This window comes from Stomoxys calcitrans, chromosome 2 (assembly GCF_963082655.1).
Source record: "Stomoxys calcitrans chromosome 2, idStoCalc2.1, whole genome shotgun sequence".
NCBI lineage: Eukaryota > Metazoa > Arthropoda > Insecta > Diptera > Muscidae > Stomoxys > Stomoxys calcitrans.
In genome coordinates, this window is record NC_081553.1 from 90092228 (window position 1) to 90111418 (window position 19191).

At 41.4% G+C, this 19191-nt stretch overlaps 1 protein-coding gene across 1 annotated transcript in view; it reads left to right on the top strand.

The window, feature by feature from the left end:
- Positions 1-19191, top strand: part of LOC106080627 (uncharacterized) — a 57606-nt gene that overhangs the window by 29352 nt on the left and 9063 nt on the right. Inside the window, exon 2 of the mRNA XM_013242044.2 lies at positions 14570-19165. Coding sequence (XP_013097498.2) covers positions 14703-19165 — 4463 coding nt within the window. The 5' untranslated portion in view covers positions 14570-14702. The remainder of the gene's footprint in view (positions 1-14569; positions 19166-19191) is intronic.

The following is a 19191-nucleotide window of genomic DNA, read 5'->3' on the forward strand; positions in this document are numbered from 1 at the left end:
CTGTCGTGAGGTTAAGGGAGCTTTCTCATTGGTCATATGTTTGCTACTGACAATGTGTTATCCTTTATATAATATCCGATGTTCCAGGCAGTGTGGATTACACCCTACCTGAGCCGCTTTTTGATAAAAAGTACTGTACCACTATTCCTGATTGAACCGATTAGAACTACGATATTCCTGGTAACAGAAGTTACATAGACTTCTATACGGATGGTTCCAAACTAAACGACCAGGTGGGCTTTGGGGTGTTCTCTAAAGATCTAAGACTGGTCATATCGAAAAGGTTACCCACTGCAGTGTTTATTAAGCGGAGATTCTTGCAATTAACGAAGCGGTGGAATGGTTAAGATATAATGCCATTGCGACGATTGTCATAAATATCAGCCAGGCAGCCATTAAATCCCTGGAGAACGTATTTCTGAACACGAAAAACGAACTCGACTGTCACAGATCTCTCAACAAGATGGCTGCACAGTTCAAAATTCACCTGTTCTGTGTGCCGGGCCACAGAGATATCCCAGGGAATTGTAAAGCGGACAAGCTTGCAAGACTATGAACTCCCCTACACATTCCAAGGATACTAGAATCTGTGGGTATGCCTCTAGCGACATGTAAGCTAAGTTTTCAGGACCAGGCCTGAAGGACAACGAATGATAGATAGTCACAAAGAGGGAGCTGTGGCCTAATCTTGAAGAGGTGTACCACTTTGCTGTCATTGGCTAGAACAGACGTCTCAGTCATTGTGTCCATCATGACAGGTCACTGTTTAATCGGAAAACATGCTGACAGACTGAAGGTTACCAGCAACGACTTTTGCAGAAGCTGTGAGGACATCGAAGATGAAGAGACTATAGAACAACTCTGTGTGTGTCCCGCACTAGCAGTCAAGAGTTACAATTTAGGTTCTCATTTCTTTGAGAATCTGTCTGATTTAGCGGATGTAAACATTCGCAAATTGTTGGGCTTTTTAAAGCGATCTGGATGGTTCAACGGTAGGAACTAGAAGGCATCTTCCTTCTTCTGTTCCTGTGGTATCACAATGGACGAAAACGTCTAAGTGAGAAACCTAACGAAAAAACTTTTCATTGATGTAGGCCATTGAAAGTCACAATTGGGCTATATTGCTTCAAAATAAGTTATAACTCCTGTATTAGACCACGTTTTCTATTTGGCTTCTTGAGCCATCAGAAAACCTCAAGTTTTCTTGAAATTGGCCTCTCCAACATCCACAGAACAAATACGTTTCTAATAGCTATTAAAATTGATCTCAAATGTTCACATAGTTAACATAAAATACAGGACTTCCTTTAAATGTAAAGTTGATGAACATGAAACCCATCAAAATTAATTTTTATAGCAATTTGCCGCTTTCATTGTTAATTTTTTTTTTTAATTTATTAAATTCATTAATTTTGTCTTCTTCATAAAGGTATAAAACCTTTGGGTTGACATTTTTCTCCTGTTTGGAAACTTCCTTAAATTTGCTATGAAATGGAGAGTGAATTTACAAATAAAGGCGAATATGTAATGAAAGCAAAAACCAAATGTATTATAATTTGCAATTCCTACAGTAAACCTACCATGTAGTGTTAACAAAATCTAGTAAATAGTACATAGCATGCAATAACATATTTTTGGTACCCACACGCTTCCAAGTTCAACGCCAGCCATCAATAATAACTGGTAGTCAGTCCTACAGCGCAGCGTACAATGCGGTTGAAGAGAACGTCTGTGTTTCCTGTTTTTCGGCTTAAAATCATTTTCACACAAATGACATTTGTTACTTGAAAATATATACAAATTAGTTCAACAGCCTCTAGTTAATGGTATATTTAATGTTTCCTTTTGCCAAAGTTGCAGATATTTCATTTGAATTATTACTACTCTTAATTAAGGTGGGAAAATTTCAAAGGCTTACGGAAGATTGGAGTTAGTTTTGATTACCATTTTATACAGTCAGGTAGTTTTTTAATTAAAAATGATTAAAAACGCTCAAATAAGGCTGGGATTCCATATTCGCCATGGATTCTATAAAAAAATGTTTACAAATTAGCTAAGTTTATATGTGGATCAAAAATGCAAATTTTTTCCATGAACATTCCATTAAGAAATAACGGAAATACTTAGTGGGACAAAGTGGCTGAAGGGAATCCACACGCAAAAAATAATTCGTTTGATACAAAGGAAATTTTGGCCAAGTAAACATCTTTTCTAAAAAACATTGGACTTTGTTTGCGATAAAAGGACATGTTTTTGCGATAAATTCTTCCAAAAATTTGTGACAAATATAAAGTTTTTTTTAACCCTGACAATACCCTTCATTCTTGATATATATAGAACATTTTATACCAAGTTTCAACAATTTTTTCTTTATTTACAAATGGTTTAAAATGGATTGTTCATAATGAAAACGATGTCAAGTCCAACTTAATGTTGTAACATAATTCAAACTAAAATTTTTACGAATTATAAGCAGATCTCAGTTGGTATTTCAAATTCTTTCAGAGTATATTTGGATTTATTTCGATGCATAATTATATTAAAAGTCTCCCTTTTTGGCACAACCCATTATTGTTTTGTTTGTACCCATTATTGTATTGTTATGCTTTAAATAAAACAACAAAATTGTTGTTGTTTTCGCACATTTAAATACCTACTTTGTGTGCCTGTTTCTTTACCGCGTAAATGTTACCAAAAATGTATGAGCCTTAGAAAGACTTGTACCTGACAGCCGTTTGTGTGTTGTTCTAATGATTTTTGTGATTGGATATACCAGCATTTTTGTACCGAAACTTTAAAAATTGACCATTGACCGAGTTTACCATCCACATTCGCGCGAGCTCAGTCAAAACAATAAAGTGGCCATAATTGCAAATCGGACGAACATATATATTGGAGAGCTATATCCAAATCTGAACCGATTTCAAGCAAACTTCTCATATATTGTGGTAGTCGTCGAGGAAGGCGTTGTACAAAATTTTGGGAAGATTGGTCAATAAATGCGCTTGCAATGGTTCTAGGAGTAAAAATCGGGTTATATATATATGAGAGCTATATCAAAATCTGAACCGATTTCTAAGAATCCTTCCTGTCAAAATTCGAGAGAATCGATTAACCAATGACCTTTTTATTGCATTATTACTGCAAATTGGACGAACATATATATGGGAGCTATATCCAAATCTGATTAAATTTTTTTTCAATTTCAATAGGCTTCGTCTCTAGGCCGAAAAACATGCCTGCACCAAATTTGAAGACGATCGGATGAAACTTGCGACCTGTAGTTTGTACACAAATTAACATGGACAGGCGGACAGACAGAAGGACATAGCTAAATCAAATCAGAAAGTGATTCTGAGTCGATCGGTATACTTATCAATGGGTCTATCTCTCTTCCTTTTGGGTGTTACAAACAAATGCACTAAGTTATAATAATAGTAGGGTATAAAAAGGAAAAAAATGTTGTATGTAAGAACGTGCTATACAAGTGACGAGCACACAATTGCAATTATTTGCAAGCCTATGGGTTTGCTTGGGATTATTTTATTGTCTACGTCAAAAGTAATAATACGCTGAAATATTCACCCGTTTTCTCTAGTAAGAGAGACACAAGAGAAAAATAATGGCCCCGTACGCGAATAATCGCCTGCGGCTATCGAAGCACTTTTGCAATTACTGAGTTTTTGGTTTTACAACAAAAAGGAGGTCTTTTTATCGAAGACGAAGCTGATAAAGGGTTTAAAATAAACTAAGTTAGATGTGTTCAATAATACTACGTTTATGGCCGCCGTTTGATATGTAGAAGAGAAACGTAACAAATTGCAAATTGTGCCCATGAACATTCCACTAAGGAACAGGGGCAAATTTCTCACATATCAATGAATGCAGTCCGATTCAAGGTTAAGCTCAATGATAAGGGGCCTCCTTATTATAGCCGAGTCCGAACGGCGTGCCGCAGTGCGACACCTCTTTGGAGAGAAGTTTTACATGGCATAGTATCTCACAAATGTTGCCAGCATTAGTAGGGGAAAACCACCGCTGAAAATTTGTTCTGATGGTCTCGCCAGGATTCGAACCCAGGCGTACAGCGTCATAGGCGGACATGCTAACCTCTGCGCTACGATGGCCTCCCGTTAGTGGAATATTAATGGGCAAAAATTGCAAAATTGCTGTTACTACTTCCGGTGACCGACCTATGATATCGATGTCGTCGGCATAGGCGAGTAGCATGTGTTCTCTTGTGAGCAGTGTGCCATATCTATTCACATCTGCATCTCGTATAATCTTCTCCAGCAGGTTATTAAAGAGATCACACGCTGTCTCCTTGTCTGAAACCTCGTTTGGTATTAAATGGTTCAGAGAGTTTCTTTCCTATTCTTACTGAGGAACGCGTATCAGCAAGTGTCATTCTGCAGAGTCTTATTAATTTTGCAGGGATACCAAACTCAGACATGGCTTAAAATATCTGTGAACGTTAAGGGGTATCGAAACAGGTTTGTAGTCAACAAAGAGATGGAAGGTGATGATTTGTCCTTCTTGGGTCTTTTCCAGGATTTGGCGCTGAGTTATTATCTGGTTCAGGGTTGATTTACCAGGTCTAAAGCCGCATTGATAAAGCCCAAAAAATTCATTGACTTTAGGTTTTAATCTTTCACACAGTACGCTCGAGAGTATCTTGTATGCGATGGGGAGAAGATTAATTCCTCTGAAGTTGGCACATTCCGAATTGTCTCCTTTCTTGTTTACGGAACATAGCAGGCTGAGGTTCCATTCATCGGGTATGCGTTCTTCTAGCCAGATTGCGCAGACAAGCCGATGCATACGCCTTATGAGCGTGTCGCCTCCGATCTAAAATAGTTCAAAGGTAACCCGTCGGCTCCTGCTGCCTTGTTATTCTTTAGTCGCATGTTTGTTCGTTTTGGTTGACATTTTGCATATGATTCGAATCAAATATTGGGTTGCCCAAAAAGTAATTGCGGATTTTTTAAAAAAAAAGTAAATGCATTTTTAATAAAACTTAGAATGAACTTTAATCAAATATACTTTTTTACACTTTTTTTCTAAAGCAAGCTAAAAGTAACAGCTGATAACTGACAGAAGAAAGAATGCAATTACAGAGTCACAAGTTGTGAAAAAATTTGTCAACGCCGACTATATTAAAAATCCGCAATTACTTTTTGGGCAACCCAATAGAAGACTGGTATTGAAACCTCATAGATCATTTTCACATCATTCCTTCAATATTTGATTTTCATAAAAATGTTGCAAACTAATGATCAATCAAAATATGATCGAATATCTTATCCCTTAAAAAATTCGTAAAAAAAACTATCCGTTCAAAAACGAAATACTTACGTCCACTTTATTATAAACATATCCCACTGTGCAACAGTTGTCATTGGCTATAATAATAACTATAGGCTATTTGTTAAGTTAACAATGAACTATAGGCTATTTTTTTTGTTAACATTGAACTATAGCTAAAGTTCCTAAAGGTTTGGCTGGTTCATCCGTATCTGTAAAACTCACTGTTCAAGTAAATCTTTTTTTTGTTTGTTTTATTTTGCCCATCACTTTATTGCCTTGAACTTCGTTTGCGAGTTCACGAGCCTACACTAGCATGCATGCATCAGTGTAGCCCATAAAATTCTTGTTCTACCCACCATAGAGAGCACACAACTGGCGTGTTCTTTGTGTAACAACTGGAATGTGGAAATTGGGTTGTTCTGCGGGCAAAGTCAAAACCCCAAAAGGTTTTGCAGTACATTAACCAAAAGATGATGAATTTATTTGCATTAATGATTCATTTTTTTACATTTAAAAATAAAGTAGAGTAAACTGAAAGTTTTGTCGATACGTGATGAAATCATTAAGCAAAATATTGAGATTTCATGGTTCCTTTCAATAGAACCTCCAACCAACAACTAATTCATTTTACATTGACTTTTTCGTATTATTTGCTCTACAGACAATTTGCTCCAACGATAAAATATCGTAATGCAATGGTTTTATTTTCCTTCTATTTTCCTACTTACGTTTGCATTATCATTTCTTTTATTTGTGTGTTGAAAGTCATGCACTGGAAACGCTCAAAACCCAAACAAACCAAAAAAATTGGATACTGCAAAACTTTCTAAAAAAAAGCACGAGCTACCCAAGATTAGATGTTATTGACTGTGAAAAGGCAGAAAAGAATTGGTGGATAAAAACCTATTATGCTGTGCAACAGATTTGCTTGTTAAGACATAAAACGCAACAGTGGCGGAAACGAGGATAGGAAGAAAAGTTTACTTGAATGGTAAAAAAACTGAACCATTGTAGATTAGAGCGCCTGAGAAAAATGCATTTAATTTTATTTTTCAATTCTAAAGAGCCCTGGTAACTGACATAAGATTTAGCCCACATTACCAGTGCGGGAGTTGTGCGCTCAATTCTCAACGGAGGCTATGGTGCTCGAGGGGAGGCTTGTTTTAGACTTTCATTATAATCTAACTTTACCTAACCTTTTTTACACCTGCTTTCCTTTAAAAGTTAAAGTTTGTACTTTCGAAATATTTTGGAGAGTTTATATCATTTATTCGGTAGCTGTTTACCATTTCTGCCACAATTTCCTCGTGGGTGCTAGACCTGCATTATTTGCCTATGACACCGAACGCCTGGGTTCAAATCCCGGCGTGAACATTATAAAAATTTTCAGCGGTGGTTATCTCCTTACTGTTGCCGGCTATATTTGTGAGGTATCTTGCCATGTTATAGGTTGGGCTAGGTTGAAAAGAGGGTGCGGATGTTAATCTGCCCTACGCCACTATGGACATACACCTAAGCCAGTAATCGGTTTGTTGTTGAGCTCTAAATACTAAAAAAAAGTAACTTCGAACAAGAAAATCTAAGTTAGGAATTCCGTGCTACTTACAAAATCCTTATTTGTTTTCCATGCCACGCCCCAAAGTTGGTTCGTGTGTGGTATTGTGTCCCCAACTAACTGCCGGTATCTGTTCGACGCGAAAGCCGGGCTATAACAAAGGAAATGCTCCAATGTCTCATCATCTTCTCCGCATGCCCTACACATGCTATCACTTGCCGCACCGATTTTACATAAGTGAGCTCGTAGTCCTATGTGTCCCGTTAGGTATACTGACCTTCACATTTGCTATGTGTCCCGTTAGCTATACTGACTTCCTTCTTATTGCCTTTCAGTAATAGCCTCGTCTTCTCACGGTCTGGATCCCCCCAATCCGCATTCGTCGTCCACGCCCTAAACTCGGACCGAGTCGACCCGAAAGTCTTCGGGTTAACCAAGTTTACTGACCGCAATCCTCTAGCCTTCACCGCCAAATCGTCTGCCCTTCATTACCCCTTACTTCGTGATGGGCCGGCATCCAACGATGCAATTTTACCATATTCAAAGAAGGCGTTAATATCCTTCTTTCACTGCAAGACTGTTCGTAACCTTTCCGTCCTGGTTGTTATTGTCCTTATGGCAATTTTACTATTCGTTAAGATATATACACTCGACGTTGGCACCACACCACCTCACACATTCCTTGATCGCCCTGATCTCCGCCTGCAGGACCGTATTATGATCAGGCAATCTAAAATAGATCTCAGTCCCTTGGTTCTCAATGTAGAATTCCAGCTTTGATCCATTCGTTTAACATGATCTTCAATAGATGGCAATGTTAGGGTTCCGTCAATCCAAGAGTGCAGTGCCTCGCATGTTATAACTTCAAAAGCAGTGTCCCGCATGTAATAACTTCTCTACCAAGTGGTGTCGCTATGCGGCACGCCGTTCGGACACGGCATAAAAAAGGAGGCCCCTTATCAATGAGCATAAACTCTATGCGGACTGCACTCATTTATATGAGAGAAGTATCCTCGGTTCTTTAATGGAATGTTCATGGGAAATTTAGTTAGTATTTAGTAGAATCTCTCGGTTTAGATCATGCAGATTCAAACTTAGGTCTCCCGGCGGTGGATGCCTAACTACAAGATGGTTGTTGTTGTTTTAGTTGTAGCAGTTTGTTCTGTTCTATCTTTCGTTTGCTTGATTCTGTTGAGTGTCCAGATCCAGGAACTCTGCAACTAAGATGGTGAGCGTCCAGAGGTATCTGGGTCAGAGTCGAGTGGGTCTAGTTGGGTAGTTAAACAGGTTACTTGTGTCGTGTGGTCCCTGGTCACAATCGGGATATACATCTGCCGGAACGTAATTGAGCCAGAACTACTCTGGTTTGGCGGGGGAGGTCAATTGCTTCATGTGCAACAGGAGTCGGTCGTTTGCTCTGGCATGTGGGGAGAATGTGTAGGAGCTGTCAAATGTGACGCCAAGTATTTTGGGACACTTGATGGTCGAAATCATTTCTCCATCGACCATCACTTTTAGCTCACTATTCACCTCACGCGTATTTGTAGTGAACAATGTGGCTGAAGATTTGGTGGCAGATAACTTCAGATCTCAGAAGTTCGTTGACGTAGACCTTCAACCTATCGCAGATGTCATCAATGGGTGCGGGGCCTGATGCCATGATCGTTCAATCGTCTGCATATGATAGGATATGCGGGATGGCGTGGAATGGAGAATAATAAGTAGAGGTTAAACGGTGCTGGAGATATCATGCCACCTTGGGGAACTCTTTTTTTCCCTCTACAGTGCTTCGACTTCTTATCCCTAAATTCCACAAATGACTGGCGACCACACAGATAATTCGCGACCCAGAGTTTCAGGTTAGTGGGTGTCCGTACAACGAATTCCATCAAGCTCGTCTGCGAGTACCACTGCATGAGCCAGGAAATTGAGCCGCACTGGTATAAAGCGAGCGGCTAAACGACGCCATATTTTTTTGCCGTTTTATGACATTTCTCTTCGGTAAGGTTTGCCGTTTCATGATGGAAAGATATACGAGCTAACGAGTCAAAATTATTAAAAATTATTACCGAAAATCAACAATTCAATAATCAAAAGATGCGTTATTGGTCAGACAACAATTCAGACGTACTCCATAAGACATCATTGCATCCCAAGATGATTTTGTTGTTGTTGTAGCTACATTTTCATGTGGAGTTGGCGATCCTCTTTAAGATCCTGTGTGTGAGCAAGCTCTTTCCGGTTCAAAGGACCGATCGCCTCGGGAACATGGTGGCTATTGCCTATTTAAAGGCGCAAATAACCCGCCTTGTCATATCGAGCATCATAGGTACTCAGTATTTGTGCTAGAGCCGGTGCCGCCCGGCCACTCACGGAGACTATCCGCTCGATACCGCTGATTGTTCGTGAATCGTTGCAGCTACTCCGTATAGAGCATTCCAATATCCACAACCGACGTGCCCGGTAGCTCACAGCTAAGCTTCTCATGATAGCTATGAACATCAAACAGATCGGACATCAATGTTCCAGCGTCAAATGGCTCTCCTTTCCTCCTAAATTAATGTGTGATTGAATAACCTACCGCATCACTTAAGATCAGTTAGCGTTACGTCGCCAAAAAGTCACAGATCCTGTTATCCATTCTATCGATATCCGAGGGTGACTTAACAGTAGACAACAACGTTTCAATACCGCCGCTTAAGCTGCAGTGCTTCAAGTGCTCTAATCAACTTAGGTTTTTGTCTTTCCCACTGATTTCCAGATTCCCATACTGATACTGGAGTCAGCAATGTCGGAGCATCGAATTCCATCAGGCTCTTCTACGAAGATCGCTGCCTTCGCTAGGTAATTGGGCCTTCATAGGGTTATTCGCGAACGGCTGCTGCGTTAATGATGTCTCAAAATATCTTCTCAGCAACATGTACATCTGGAGGAGACAACAGCTCAATAGCTTTTAGTGTAAATCTTAGGCCATTATAATCCACTGGCACGTAATACTAGGAGATAATCCATCAAAACACCAGGGGCCAATTTCTATTTATGTATAAAATATTTATATTCTAGGATTATTTCATGCCGCATTTTCCGTTAGAATATTTGTTCTTAAGAACTTCTTTGGAATTTTCTCATTGACATACATACATACAAATTGATGTACGAACAAACAAACATGTGTTTTCCATATATTCCGCACATTTAGGTCTGTGCTGCTCTGCTCCACTGATGATCCATGTGTGTGCATCTGCTGTAAAGTATCTCGAACTCTTCTATTGTTGAAAGCATACTTCATCTTTGGCACTCCTCCAAGCAATCGACGAACTTCGTCGTCATGCCACAATGATAATCTAACGCATTTCTAATTTGGCCGCGCACACACATGAAAGCATCATTAAGCAGCAAATAATTGCAGCATAAACACTCCAGTTGCTGTTATTCGTAACGTAAAAATATCGAATGGGGGGATGGATGTCCGTCTGCTCCTGCACACATGTTGTGAATGCTGAAGACCAAGAAATTGTCGGTATTTGGTCTATTCCAACTAAAAAAAAAATCGTATAAAAATTGTAAGATTAATATTTTAGTAGGCAAGTGTGCGTATGTGTGAACTAATCTCTCATTGTCTGCAATTAGAGGCAAGAAAATAGTTCAATCTAAATATAGAGCGTGTTATGTTTGACCAAACCATACATATACCATGCACATTGGGGAGATTTTTATTACAAAAATGTGAATGATATTGGTCTTGCTGAAAATGATACATATATAGTGAAATTGGAGCTATATAGTGCAGTGCAATGAAAATTTTATGAAAATAACATCTATACAGGACGACGAAGTAGAACATCTGTTGTCAGGATTGCCATGATATGTTTTTCACAAATAAGTGTTGCCACTTGCCGAAATACCTCTATTGTGAATGGTAAAATAAAATTAAAACCAATTATTTATACAATTGCGTGCACAACCTACCTCCATTCAAGATCAAGCGGTATATCGAGCCTGTCTACTAGACAAAATTCATGGAGACACGGTAGCAGATGCGGTAAATAGCTACCGGGTGAATGTAGTCCTTGGAGAGCAACCGCCTCCCATTGCAACTGAAGAAATTGACCTCCCCTGGCAAACCAGAGTAATTTTACGATGCGGCAGATGCAGACGCCTCAACTCCATGACAACTGCATGATGTATGTCCCGATTGCGACCAGGGACCACACGACACTCCTCACCTGTTTAACTACCCACCAAGACCCACTCGACTCAAACCCAAATCCCTCTGGACGCACCCCATCTTAGTCGCAGAGTTCCTGGATGTGGATACTCAACAGAGTCAAGCAGACGAAAGATAGAACACACCAAATTGCTGCAACAACAATAAGAACAACCACTTCACGGCAAACAAACAGACGTTTATTGCGTTTTATTTTTGTCCTTCACGGTTTGTCTATCCAGTTTTAGTTTGTCCCAGTGTGTGAGAAATTAAAACAAGTTAAAGCGTGCTAAGTTCGTCTGGGCCATATCTTGGGAACACATCACCATGGATTATGCTAAAAATTTATACAAACCAAATTTAGTTGAAGGGCATAATTTTATTCTACAAACCAAACTCCAATCAAACCAGCAAAAATTAAAGCTTCTAGGAAACGAACAAGGATGATCGAGAGACCGGTTTACATTGGAGCTATATCAGGTTATAGACTGATTTTTACCGTACTTGGCACAGTTGTTGGAAGTCATAACAAAACACTACATGCAAAATTTCAGCCAAATCTGACTAACATTGCGGCTTCCAGGAACTCAAGAAGTCAAATTGGGAGATCGGTATATATAAGAGACTAGACGAACCGGGCCCGCTCCGCTCCGCTTTAAATCTCTAATATTTTTTTTTTGGGGGTGGGGACACTTCGCCCTGAATGCGGATATCGAATTCGTGCCATTGTAGCCTATGACGCTAAACGCCTTCGAATGCTGGCGAGAACATCGGACAAAGCGGTGTTTATCCCCTCTTAATGTTGTCGCCATTTGCGGGATACAATGCCATGCATGCCATTAAAAAAAATTTTCCCCAAAGAGTTGTTGCACTGCGGGTTGCCCTTCGGACTCGGCCATAAAAAAAGGCCTGATTTTAAACTTGAATCGGAAAGCACTGGTGGTAATGTTCTTCCTTAGGGTAATGGGATGGTACCTCAGACATTTCGACTCAAATATAGATATCAAATTCGTGCTGCACTTCCAAATCCCGTTAATTTGAGCCCCATATTGCCTTGGCCGGTAAATATGAACCGAATGGAGGGTGTTTTGGGGCAAGGGCGGCCACCGGCACTTTGCACTGAAAATAGATATCAAATTCGTTTTTTATTTCCCACGGAAATGAAGTTCAGTTTAAACGGTGCTTTAGGGCGTACTCCAAAACACTTGGCTCCAAGTGTTGGCTAATGGGCCAAATAACCCATTTGACGTATCTTTAGGAGGGAAAGCGCCTCCTAGACTTGAACGCAAATTTTAATTTCATGTTCGAAATCTACTTCCTAATACCTTTAATTTGAGTCCCATATAGCCATGGTCGACTAGTATGCCCATTTGGGGGTGGGCGACCACCCATTACTTGGACCTAATGTTTTATGCCATATTTGTAATCTACTGCCTAATACTCTTCATTTGAATCTCATATTGACATGAACTTCGAATATATGTTTAGAGGAGGTTTGGGATTGGAGAGAGGCCCGCTGGGTACTTGGACCCAAATTTTAATACCATATTTGTTTTCTGGTCTCCAACACCTTGCCCTTATTAATGCCCTTATTGTGCCCATCGGACCACTTTCGTATATGGGTGTCGTTTTTGGGATAAGGGGAGAGTCCGCCTCCACCCAATATCTAAAAATTATATAGCCTATGTTTCCTTCCAGACAAACGTACACAATCTATGAACATTTTAAGAAAATCGTTTCAGCCATGTATCATATAGTCATAATGGGTCTAATGGCGTTTTTGAGGGGTGGCGTGACCCCCTATACTTCAATGTGATTTCGTATGCCAGATTCAAAATCTACTCCCGAATACTTTTCACTTGAGTCCCATATTGAAATGAGCGTCCAATATGTCTGTTTGGGGAGTTTTGGGGTTGGGGTTGCCCGATGGGTACTTAGACTACACGGAACAAACAAACCGTGTCCCATATATCCGTGATTGGCTAATGTGCCCATTATGGGCGTTTTTGGTAGGGGTGGGGTGACGCCCTATACTTCGACATGAATTCGTATGCCAAATTCTTTATCTACTCCCGCATACTTTTCATTTGATACCCATATTGTCCTAATCGGTTCACTTTTGATTTTGGGTGGTGTTTTTGGGTTAACGATGGAGGGTCCGCCCCCTTCCGTTATCAATAAATTATAAAGTCTATTTCTACTTCATGGCAATATTCGTAATCTACTCCCGAATACCTTTCATTTGAGTCCCATATTGTCATGATCGTCAAATAAACCTATTTAAGGAGTTTTAGGGCTTTGACCCAACTTTTATTATGAAATGCGTACTCTACTCTTGAATACCTTTCATTTGAATCCCATATTGTTCCGATCAGTCCACTTTTATTTTTGGGTAGTACTTTAGGGTAAGGAGGAGGGTACGCCCCCCTCCCTATATCAAAAAATTATGTAGTCTATGTTTCCTTCCAGACCAACCTACACAATCTGTGAAAATTTCAAGCAAATCGGTTCAGCTGATTTTGAGTCTTTGCGGAAGAAACAAACAAACCGACAAACAAACACACAAACAAGCAAACACAAATTGAATTTTATATATAAGGTGTTGCCAACCAAAAAAACTACAGATACCGAAAGAAATGCCATATTTTAATCCCCGCAGAACATTGCGAGCCATCAATCGTGTACTAAAAAATTGTTACTGGAAGTCGTTCGCTTACTTTATTTGCCAGCAGAAGAGAGCGGGAGAGTGCGTGAGAGCGAGGAAAACTTTGAGAGTTTAATAATTAAGAGCTTGCAAATTTCTACTGGAGGCAAAAATTCACAGCATCGAAGATCTGTTTTAAAAAAACCAGCTGTTAAATTCAAATGAATACAAAAAGATTTTAAAGGCTGTTCTTACTCTCCTGCAAATTGTTACTCATAATTTTGAAACTTCTAATTTTTACTGGAAAAGTATGCGAATTGACCTAATGTTTCTGCAGTTCTGCAGTGCATACATACATGTTTATGGTTTTCGGGTGATGTACTTTCTTAAGCCCTTCCGATTGGATTTCTTTTGGTTAATTATCGTGCATGAATCGTTCGGCGGTGTACGTTATGCCTGCATTGTGTTTTGTCTCTCAGCAGCAGTAACTACCATGACAGGTTCATTGAAGAACTATTGTTTGAGAATAAAGTGAGAAATTTTTGTCGGTTATCTCCCAAAGTGCAACAGACGCATGCAGACCTTAGTTTTCGTTTAGGCTTTAAATTTTAATTTCTGTGTATTTTGGCAGCAAGTACAAGCTAAAAGCCCATGCTGCCACGAAACGAGATGATTTGCAATCAGCTCTTCATCTCTTTGGGTTTTTTTCTCTAGGGAATAAATTGAAATATTTTTGTAATGGCAACTATGAATACCCCTACCATTTGTCCCAATTTTAAATAGTCTCACTTTGATCACTTTTCTTCCATCATCAGCAGCATGAAATTAATTTCAAACCATTTCTTCTTCATTGCAGAATTTTCCGGCGAAAAATGAAAATCTACAATTAATTAACACATTGTGTGGTTTTATTAGCCCTTGGTGGCCAGAAGGCGACGACTGCGTTCAGAGGTCTTTCCCGGCATCAAGGCAAACAACAGCAACTAAAGATGTTTCGTTCATCGGCTGGCGAAAAAACCCAATCTCAGGTGACCACACCTGATCTGGATGACTCTATTAGTTTTTCGGATGATGTCAATCCCGATGTTGATGTGGACGTCGATGTGGATGTTGAAGCTGTCACCACCAAAAAGCCCCATTTTTTAGACTACGACGCCATTGCACCACCTGAATTTATCGAGCAATTTGATAGGGTAATGAGTTTTAGCAATGACATCGCCCCTGCCTCACAGACCATGACCAATGGCTTTGTCAACAGTGGCAGTGGTGAACAATTAAAGTTGGATAAAAAATTCGAAAAGGATGGAGAGATAAGTGATTATGAACTGGCAGCTAGCGGCTACACCAAGAAAGAGTTCACCCAAGATGATAATACACTGAACATCAATTCGTTGACACAAAACTCTTCGGTTAGTGGACAGCCCCGCAAACACTTCCTAGATGAAAATCCCATACCTCCCGACTATATGATGAATGAACATCAGTTGCGTGAACATCGTAGTTTAGATCGTAATTTCGAGAGGCACAATGAGCAACGATCTGCCTTGGATTTACACTCCAATCTGCCAGGTTTTAGATCTTCCCGCGAACGATTTAAAGACTTACCAGCTTGTGCAAGGCTACCCAAAGGCTCCGCTTGGACGCAGAGTTTTGATAGTCGCTATGAGGGAAATTTGGCCTCAAACAAATTGGATGCCTTTGGACCAAAGGTTGAATGTGTCTACTCCCTATTGTCCATGCTGGGTTCTAATGACCCCTTGGAAATGTCCAAGAAATTCCATGAGCTTTCCAAAACACCCGAAACTTGCAACACTCTAAGACGGTCGGGCTGTATACCTCTGCTGGTGCAAATTATCCATGCCGATGGAGGTCCCGACGAGCCCAGAAAATGGGCTGGCATGGCCCTACACAATGTCGTTCACTGCCACCCGGATGAAAAATCAGGCAGGCGGGAGGCAAAGGTTTTACGTTTGCTGGATCAAATTATGGACTACTGCAATTTTTTGCGTACCCTGCTACAAAGTGGAGGAGAAGCCATTGCCGATGATGCTGATCGTCATCCCTTGGCCGCCATGTCTTCTTTGATGAAGGTCAGCTTCGATGAGGAACATCGTCATGCCATGTGTGAATTGGGCGCCCTGCAGGCGATACCCAGTTTAGTGCATTTGGATCATGCCGTGCATGGTCCAAAACCGGAAAATCAATGTTGCAATTCCTTGCGGAGATTCGCTCTGATGGCTTTAACAAACTTGACGTTTGGTGATGAAAATAACAAAGCTTTGCTTTGCAGCCAAAAATTGTTTATGGAAGCGCTGGTCGCCCAATTGGATTCGGCTCCCGATGATTTGTTACAGGTGACAGCAAGCGTGCTGCGCAATCTCTCTTGGAGAGCCGATGCCCAAATGAAGTCAGTACTGAATGAAATAGGCACCGTCACCGCTTTGGCCAAGGCTGCAATGAAGAACAAATGTGAAAATACCCTAAAGGCCATATTGTCCGCCCTGTGGAACCTATCCGCCCATTGTAGTACCAATAAGGCGGAATTCTGTGCTGTTGAGGGTGCGCTTTCGTTCATTGTACGCATGCTTACCTATGAGGGTCCCAGCAAAACTCTGAAGATTATAGAAAACGCTGGAGGTATATTGAGAAACGTCTCCTCGCACATAGCGGTGCGGGAAGATTATCGTCAAATTCTAAGGGAACATAATTGCCTATCGATTTTGTTGCAGCAGCTCAAATCGGAAAGTTTGACTGTGGTCAGCAACTCATGTGGCACTCTGTGGAATCTTTCAGCTCGCTGTCCCGAAGATCAACGTTTCCTTTGGGACAATGGTGCCGTGCCCATGCTTAGATCTCTGATACACTCTAAACATGCCATGATTTCTGAGGGCAGTGCGTGTGCTTTGAAAAATCTATTAAATTTTCGTCCGTCGGCCCAAAATACCAACCACTTGGACCCCATTGCCAGATCGTTGAATTTGAAAAAGCTACCCACCCTCAATGTTAGAAAGCAAAAGGCCCTGGAACAAGAATTGGGGGCAGCTGCCAAGAAACACAGTGAGACGTGTGATAACTTAGATACAGTTAATCCCAAAGATAGGCCGACTTATGATGCCACCGCCACCACCTCCAGTACAACAGTGCTGCCGAGACATCGCTTCCCTTTGCATGCAGGTGCTCTGGGGTCCATGGTTATGGCTGGAGCTGCTTCAGGATCTGGTCGTTTGACGCGTTCTGCCATGTTAACGAAGAGTGAGAGTCGCGACTCGGTTTTCTCCGCCAAATCGGATGGTGTTATCTATGATCAGATAATGCGATCGCATTCTGCCTCTGATGCCAATCGCAAGTTACAGCACAACTCTCGACCCTCGGCAGCACCGGCGACGACAGCCTACAATTTACAGCGAGATGTAGAGCCTGCCGAAGAACAGCCCATAGATTATGCCCAAAAGTATACGGAACACATAAGCAAACACAACGACTCCAGGGTTGTCGATGCCGAAAATGGATCCGCAACCTATCAAGAAACCGATTTAGACCAACCCACAGATTTCAGTTTGCGTTATGCTGAAAATCAATTGGAATCCGATATAGATCTGTCCCCACCCACAGGCAATGCCGAAGAGGGCAGAAATCTCGAGCAAGGCGGTGCCACAGCTAAAGCGCAACAAACCTCATCTAGGCCCCCTGCTAATCAACCCGAGGGTAGTGAAATCTTGCTTATCTTGGAAGACAGCGTCAAGTGTTATCAAACTGAGGACACTCCCTATGTTATATCTAATGCCGCCTCTGTCACAGATTTAAGATCCGTACAAACTTCGGGAAAGAATGAAGAAAGTGATTTACCCACAGGCATGGATAACTCAGAAACCACTTCATCAGCAGGAGCAGTGGCTCAGCAGCCATCGAGAAAATTCAATAGACCTCAAGCGCATCAGCATCACCACCAGCACCACTCATCGAATCCTTATGGATCAGGTTCATATACCCCCGAGAAACCAGTAAATTACTGTGAAGAAGGTACCCCCGGTTACTTTAGTCGCTATGAATCTTTGAGTAGCTTGGATGAGTCACCACCCCAGCCCGAGCATACACCCAAAGAGTTGCAAAGATCAGCGAACAAGGCTCGAGAAGAAAATATGCCAGCTGAGCTAAAAGCGGAGAACAGTGTGGCAGAGAAAAGAGATTCTCCACCAGAGGCACAAGCCACCACATCGCAAGCACAACAACCTCAAATAAATTCAGCCTTGGAAACTCCTCTTATGTTTTCAAGGCGCTCCTCCATGGATTCTTTGGCCGAGGAAGATGTTGGTCCTTTGGATGACAAAAGTTCTGTGGTTAGTGATTTTAGTCGTTTAGCTAGTGGGGTTATTTCCCCCTCGGAAATACCCGACTCTCCCACACAGAGCATGCCCCAGAGTCCGAGACGTAATTCAAACATTGGCAGCGGCCAGGCACAATGCTTCTCGGGGTCGGCAGTATCGCCCAACATTCAGAGAGCACAACAAAGCCGAGCGGGTGACACAGGGAAACGCTGCTTACGCAGTGTATTCGAGGATGACATCAGCACGTTTCATGTAGAAAATACTCCCGCACAGTTTTCCACAGCCACCAGTTTAAGCAATCTCTCCATGATGGACGAAGAGGCATCCTCCACCAATCAATCGCCGCCACAGCCCACTGCTGTTACCACAGCCAATACCATATCCGAAGGTGAGGAGGAGGAAGAAGATGGAAATGCTAACAATAATGATGACTTACTATTGGCCTCATGCATAAATATGGGCATGAATCGAGCGGCCGCCCCCTCAATGTATTCCCAGGGTAATGACAATGGTTCATCGATTAATAATGGGGTCGGAGCCATGGGTATGACTCAAGATGAACCTAAACAATACTACACCGAAGATACACCAGCTCTACTTTCGAAAGTGGGAAGCAACACAAATCTCTCAGCCATATCTTTGGGTTCCAGCACAAATGATCCCAAGGATGATACGGTCTATGAGGCAACAGTGGGAAATGCAAATTCACGCTCCCACAATCAACACCACCATCAAGCTATCAATAGACGTTCGCTAAACTTGTCCGATGATATGTCTTCAAATGCCTCCGAGAGTGGAGCAGGTGGTATAGACATACTTCAACAGTGTATAAGGGAGGGCATGCAAAAGTCCACCTCGGCCAAAGAGAAGCCCAAAATGCCAACCCAACACTCAATTCCCGCCGCTGGCAGTGCACAAATTGCTGCAAATCACTTGGATCCCATAGCAATGTTGCGGCGTGGAGGCAATGTGCTGCCACCCTATGTGACGGGTAATGATGAAATGAGCAAATATCGTGTTGAAGACAGTCCCTGCAATTTCTCCGTAATGTCTGGGTTGTCCAACCTCACAGTGGGCTCCAGTCTGGTGGGCCCGGCAGTTATCTTACAGGGGAATTCTGGTGCAGTGTAAGTTGAGACTACCAACTCTTCTT